Source organism: Carassius carassius, chromosome 15 (genome assembly GCF_963082965.1).
Source record: "Carassius carassius chromosome 15, fCarCar2.1, whole genome shotgun sequence".
NCBI classification, from domain to species: domain Eukaryota; kingdom Metazoa; phylum Chordata; class Actinopteri; order Cypriniformes; family Cyprinidae; genus Carassius; species Carassius carassius.
In genome coordinates this window covers 33892838-33900337 of record NC_081769.1, presented here as the reverse complement: position 1 = coordinate 33900337, position 7500 = coordinate 33892838, and the positions used below count along the sequence as shown (strand labels likewise).

Here is a 7500-nt window from a genome sequence, read left to right as displayed (position 1 = left end):
TCAGTAGTCAGTGTGTAGTGTGTACTGTGCAGTATGCAGTAGACAGATTCTCTTTCCCTGGAGAGCAGCGCATGACACGCTTTCCTGATTTATCAAACCCAAATACTCTGGAATTGGTTAGCAACAGCAGTGAGGAACTCTGGATTCTGATTGGTCGATGCACAGCTTCAGATTGTTACAAAGTTTCAAATGAGCAACATTTCAAAGAGTCAAATGAACAGAAACTGGTGGAGCAAATCTGATGCAAAAGTGTAAGAAATCAGTGTTTGTGATGATATCAAGCATAATGAAGAACAGCATTTAGTCAACGTAGTCAACATTTAAACAGTCATCGTATGCAAATTGCATATTTCATTATTTTCTCAATTCTAAGTTTTAATTTGATTTCTGTGTAAAAGAAATTTGGCCGTCCTATCAAATAATGATTCAAAAATCAATGTTTTGAAAAACAGAAACTTCAGTTTTCAGATATTTGACTTTATTGAATGCATGTGCACACTGGAGATTTACTGTAGAAACACTGTAAACTTTCTGTGGTTCACATTATTTACTTCTAAATCTTGCAAAAAATATGTTTTTCCAAAGAAATTAAAATTTATGTCCCACAGTTTTTCCTCGTAATTCTGATCTTATATCTCACAATTATTATTTTTTTTTCGGAATTAAATAAGTAATAAAAAATAGTAATTGTGGTTCTTTATAATCACAATTCAGACGTTTTTTTTTTTTTCTTGCACATATATTACAAGTTTATGCATTTAAACTTTTTTTCTCCGATTTTTTGATCTTATTTTTCAGACTTTTTAAGATCTTACAATTCTGTTTTTCAGAAGAAAAGACTATCTAATTGTGAGATAGAAAGTTGCAATGACCTTTTTTCATGATTTCATTCTGTGTTGGAGACAAGCTTTCATATGTTTGTGTTCAGCTCTCACAGAAACATGATGATTCAGGTCTTTCAGGCTGGTTTTGGTCTTTAGAGCAGCTCAAGGCCTTCTGTCGTGTCTAATATGACACATATCTATAATCCAGACGTCAGACCCCCATAAAGGACCCTGTCGGCCGCTGATCTGCTGTAAGGCCTCTATTAGCAGACAACACTGCTGTAGCACAGACACGTTTCATTCTGCACATCAGAAAACAGACGTCTTCGTCAGGCGAGTCGTTTGAATGCGAGAATGAGGTTTTTAATTTGCCAGATTAGGAGCAGCATCTGAATTAATCCTGTTATCAGCTCACAGCAGGCTGTGTGGGAGAGAGGAGGGGGCGGGGCTCCGGCGAGGAGGCGGAGCTCTGACACACACACACACAGTGCAGAGAAGAATGAAGGGAAATTAATTCAGTTGTTTCATATACGCTTGCAGTTCTATCACAAAAGAGAGCAGCTGCTGCGGAGAACACACTGTAATTAACATTTCAGCTCAGGCTTTGATTGATACGGCAAATGCAGCACGATTTAGGGCATTTTTATTAAGTGCTGATGCGTTTATTTATTATGGTTTTATGTCTTTATTAGAGTTGTTTGTTAAGTCAAGCCTCATTTTTACGGTTGGTTATATTTCTTGGAAAGAAACCACTTTGCAAACATATAGAAAAGCTCATTTACTCCGTAATTTATTAATATCAGTTAATATATTTTCCTTCTACATACTCAACATTTCTTTATATTTATTTTATCTATTATTTTCTATTGTTTATATTCAGTATATTTGATTTCTATTATAATAATAATATAGTAATATATATATATATATATATATATATATATATATATATTTATACCGTATTTTCCAGACTATAAGTAATACTTTTTTTTCATCGTTTGGCTGGTCCTGCGACTTAAAGTCAGGTGCGACTTATTTATCAAAATTAATTTGACATGAACCAAGAGAAATTATTTAAATGTATACATTGCAAACAGACACACACACACACACACCCACACACACATATATATATATATATATATATATATATATATATATATATATATATATATATATATATATATATATTAGGGGTGTAACGGTTCACAAAATTCACGGTTCGGTTCGATACGATACACTGGTGTCACGGTTCGGTTCGGTACGTTTTAGAAACAGCAAAAAGAAAAAATTGGCAGATAAATTTCATTGATTTTTAAAAAAAAAATTATTTATGAAAACTAACAAAGTATGTTTTTTGTTTTTTTTTACATTGAACCAGTATGGAGCTATTCTTTACCCATCTTCTATGGTGTTTTCTTAGCAGCATACTGTATAAAACAAAAACAGCTCCTTATAAAAAAATATAATAAAATGTTATATTATTGTAGTAGTTATGAACAAATACAAAGATGTAACTTTTTATATGGAACTCTATAACTCTTTATATTGAGTGTGTGTTTACTCAATTGGTTCTCTATAGGGCTTATGTTTTTTGGAACAAAGCAGGAATTACGGTCTGTCTGAAATGGGCTCGTGAAGGAATATTGTAACGGGGCTCAATTACATTAAGCATGTTCTTAAAACCTACGTTTTCCACTACAGAGTAAGGCGCTCGCTCACGCAGTACGCGCTGAAGGCTCGTTGCAAAATGGCTAATGCATTTAACAGACCAGAAATAGAAGATCCTCCAATAACCAACAGGTCTGGTGTTTGGGTGCACTTTGGATTCCCTGTAAGCTATAATGGTGATGATAGAATCAATGGTAAATAGTAAGGTCTCATATCCGCGGCTATAACGTAAATGTAGCCTACCAAACGCCGTGGTGATGTCTTTTGCCCTGTTTGAATCCGTTGGAAATGTCTGTCTAAATGCTGCGGGGATAGTTTGTTGCGTGTATGTTTCTCCCTTTTTCCGTCTTTTCCCAGATACTGACACACTAACGTGATGTCGGCGTAAATGAGTTGACATGTTTCAAGTAATCCCGCTGGTGCTTTTTTTTTTTTTGTATTCCCGCTGGTGTACCCTAGATGCGACATATCGTTGTTTTTTATCCACCACTCTCTTTCCATCACCATTATAGCTTACAGGGAATCCAAAGTGCACCCAAACACCAGACCTGTTGGTTATTGGAGGATCTTCTATTTCTGGTCTGTTAAACGCATTAGCCATTTTGCAACGAGTCAGTGTGTATTACTGAGTGAGCGAGCGCCTGACTGAGTAGCCTAACATAAACATATAAGTTGGTGTTTTTTTCTTCTTCGGGGGTGTCAGGGGCGTTGCCTGTTACGTCGTTTGGGTTATTGGGCTACCTTGTTGAATGCATATCATTATATTTCACAATTTATTTTATTTTCCAAATATAATTAATTAGTCCAACGAACCGTTCGGTCCATACTGCGTACCGCGTACCGAACCGAAAGCCTCGTACCGAACGGTTCAATACGAATACGCGTATCGTTACACCCCTAATATATATATATATATATATATAATTTAATTGTATATTTTTCTTAAAAATACTCTACATCTCTTTATATATTAACAAAAACAATTATAAAACAAATACTAACCTCATATGAATTTTTAATAATAATGTTAATTTGAAATTTGTTTCTATAGACAACCTATATCAAAAACTAATGTAATCTAAACAGTCATTGTTTATTATTATTAGAGTTATGTTTTGAAAGCATTATTAAAGTGCATCATATATTTCTGGAATTCTGAATTGCATAGTTTTATATTTTTCTAGTCGTCATCATAATTGAATAGTTTTCTCTCCTTGTCTTTCACATGATGATGCTGATGTGATTTTACACATTTTCAGATGTGTATGCATGTATGTCTTTTCCTGACAGAGTGAATGTGTCGTTGTGTTTCAGTGTCTTCGATCTTCAGCGCTCCCAGCGTTAGGTTACAGCCGGAGTCTGGCGTCAGCGTCCAGGTGTGCGGTCAGAGCAGATCCACGTCTGACAGCAAACACTGACCGGAGCAGACAGGTACGATCCACTGACAGTCACTCGACAGCTCTAATAGCAGGTTTAATTCTTTACTTTGCTTTTTAATCCATTTCAGCAGGTCTGTACATTTTTTTGAAATTGTTTTATTTAAGTGAATTTTGAGTACATGTATACATGTAAGAAGTCTCTTTATGGCTGAATTTTTTTGATAAAAAATACTCAAAAAATGTGGAAATATTATTAGAAGGTAAAACAGCTGTTCTTTGTGTGAATCTGTGTTAAAATATAATTTATTTCTGTGATGCTCCGCTGTATTTTCAGCATCATTCCTCCAGTCTTCAGTGTCACATGATCTTCAGAATCAGAATAATATGATGATTTACTGCTCAAGAAAAAAAAAATGATCAAAAAATGCATAAATATAGTCTTTTCTTTCATATCAGCATCTTTAGAATGATTTCTGAAGATCATGTGACACTGAAGACTGGAGGAATGATGCTGAAAATACAGCGGAGCATCACAGAAATAAATTACACTTTGCATTATAATCACATAGAAGACAGTTATTTGAAACGGTAATAATATTACACAATTTGTTTAAATAAATGTATCCTTGGTAATAGAAGAGACTTCTTTAAAAACATTGAAAAGTCTCAGAAATAAATTATATTTTACAGTATGTTCACATAGAAACCACTTATTTTAAATTATAATAATATTTCACAATTTTTACTGTATTTTTAATCAAATAAAGGCAGCCTCGGTGAGCAGAAGAGAGCATAATTAGGCCTATTCCAGACTTTTAACCAGCAGTGTAAGTGTGAAAAATGTTGACTTTCAGTGTATATGTGTTCATTTCCATTGCTATTATTCACGTACACATTGAGTTGATGTGAACACAGTCATCCTCTGTGTTCTTTAGATATTTCAGTGTTGGTCAATGATAAAGCAATGCTGTTCCAGGATTCACTGCTGCAGGTCAGGTCAGGGTTTTATTGTCCAGAAAGAGGTTGTATTTGCGTGTAATATGTGTTGTGGACGAGCACATCTCCTGCGGCTGGATGAAGCTCATAATGGAGGGGAAGAGGCCGGTTCTGCAGGGATTAGCAGCTCAATTACAGACAGGTGCAGCGCGAGAACTACAGCTGAACCACACACAATAAGACACCAGCACTCATCAGAGTCCTCTCAGAGCTTCACACCAACCAATCTCTGTTAAAGTGTCATTGATTTCTGTGATCAGCATCATTACTCCAGTCTTCAGTGTCACATGATCTTCAGAAATCATTCTGATTGGTTGCTTTTGCTGCTCAGTTATCATTAATACTGGTGATCAAATATGATTTCAATGATGAAAACAAAAAATAAAAAGAGTACATTTATATTTTGAACCATTTAAACATTTTAGGCTTCATTTTCTTTATGCATGTCTAATGTTCAAAACACTGCCTTGCGCATTCACATCTTTAAAGAAATCTTGCACTTGCACAATCATTGGTTCAAAACACAACTTTACTGTGAAATACCATTGAAACATAACTATAGATCACCCACACACAAGCAAACGATAGTTTCACTGTGTCATTGTTCGTACAATCATTAAATATTGTAGAACAAAATAGGTGATACAGGTTTTATTATGGTACTACATGTACAGTAAATACATCTCTGTAAAAGTACTGCAGTAGTAGAGAGAATACTACAGACACAGTGGAATCATTGAACAAAGTTTGAAATATATTGATGCAAAACACTACTGTACAATTACAACATTGGTTTATTTGAATCAAAGCAAAAATAATTAGCTATGAAATTGAAACCCACCACACCATCTTCTGATATAGCCGCACACATGGTAATGTTAGCCGCACGTTGTCCAGGTACTTGGATGGTTTCCCGCTGGCCAATGAAATTCTGACCTCTCCTCCTTGTCTTGGCCAGATTAAAACCTGCCTCATCCAAATATATGAATTTGTGATGGTCATCATCTGCATCCAGCTCCATCACTCTCTAAAAATACATTTTAGAAAGAGATTTAGAGATTACTGTACAATGTAGAATTTTTGGGAATGTTTTTACAACAGCCATCTTGAAACTGAACTTACCTGAACATACTCCGTCCTTATTTGCTTCACTCTGTCTGCATTTCTTTCGAAAGGCACACGGTATAGTTGTTTTATAGATACCTGGTGCCTTTTCAGTATGCGTGCAATAGTCGGCAAACTTATGGATCCCACATTGTTGAACATGTCTTCATTGTCCAAGATATGCTGGTGAATTTCTGTAAGGCGAATATCATTTCTGGCCCGAACCAAATCGACCACAGCCTGCTCTTGTTTGTCAGTTAGAATTCTGCCTCTGCCTCCACTATTTGACCTGGTCACAAAAGTACTGTCAATACTGTAAATAGTCTGAAAAGGTGGTACAGTATTTGGGGCCATAGACACAGTGTCTGATGAAGCATTATGATAAAATATTAGGCTACATCCATGGATATTGTAATCTAATTGGTTCATGCTCCGCGCTAATTGGTGACAATGAATCTTGTTATCTTGAAACGTTCATGATTTACAGTAAACATGGAAGATTGTTTGTGTGTTTCCATACTAAGAGTAATGCAACAGTTACTTATCATTTTGAGCAGTTGTATCAATTGATAGTTAGATCATTGTAAGGAAATGAATAGACACTCATTTGAAATGTAATGTGTGGATTGCCTTTTGAAATAGTTGCACTTTGATGTTTAGTTGTGTCATATTGAACAGGTGATTTTTGTTGAATGAACAAATGATCTAAGTTTTATGTGTATTGTATCCAAGCAATTGAGAAAAGGGTTAGAGTTTTGAAAAATGTGCATTTTGATCATTGGTTGTGAGTTTTGTGTCTAGAGTTGTGAAAAATGACATCAAGGTTCTGAAAATAGTGTGTGTGTGTGTGTGTCTGTGCGTGTGTGTGAGTGTGTGTGTGTGTGTGAGTGTGTGTGAGTGTGTGTGTGTGTGTGTGAGTGTGTGTGTCTGTGTGTGTGTGCGTGTGTGTGTCTTTGCGTGTGTGTGTCTGTGCGTGTGTGTGTGCGTGTGTGTGTGTGTGTGCGTGTGTGTGTCTTTGCGTGTGTGTGTCTGTGCGTGTGTGTGTGTGTGTGTCTGTGCGTGTGTGTGAGTGTGTGTGTGTGTGTGAGTGTGTGTGTCTGTGTGTGTGCGTGTGTGTGTCTTTGCGTGTGTGTGTCTGTGCGTGTGTGTGTGCGTGTGTGTGTGAGTGTGCGCGTGCGTGTCTGTGCGCGTGAGTGTGTGTGTGTGCGTGTGAGTGTGTGTGAGTGTGCACGTGCGTGTCTGTGCGCGTGAGTGTGTGCGTGTGTGCGCGTGAGTGTGTGTGTGTGTGTGAGTGTGAGTGCGTGTGTGTGTGTGTGTGTGTGTGAGTGTGCGCGTGCGTGTCTGTGCGCGTGAGTGTGTGTGTGTGTGCGTGTGTGTGTGAGTGTGTGTGCGTGAGTGTGTGTGTGCGTGGGTGTGTGTGCGTGTGTGTGTCTTTGCGTGTGTGTGTCTGTGCGTGTGTGTCTGTGTCTGTGCGTCTGTGTGTGTGTCTGTGCGTGTGTGTGTGTGTGTGTGTGTGTCTTTGCGTG

At 36.9% G+C, this 7500-nt stretch overlaps 1 protein-coding gene across 1 annotated transcript in view; it reads left to right on the top strand.

Annotated features, from left to right (window-relative positions):
• LOC132158945 (cyclin-dependent kinase 14-like) overlaps positions 1–7500 on the top strand; it is a 136250-nt gene that overhangs the window by 106054 nt on the left and 22696 nt on the right. The window contains exon 14 of the mRNA XM_059568587.1: positions 3810–3926. Within this exon, the coding sequence (XP_059424570.1) occupies positions 3810–3913 (104 nt within the window). The 3' untranslated portion in view covers positions 3914–3926. The remainder of the gene's footprint in view (positions 1–3809; positions 3927–7500) is intronic.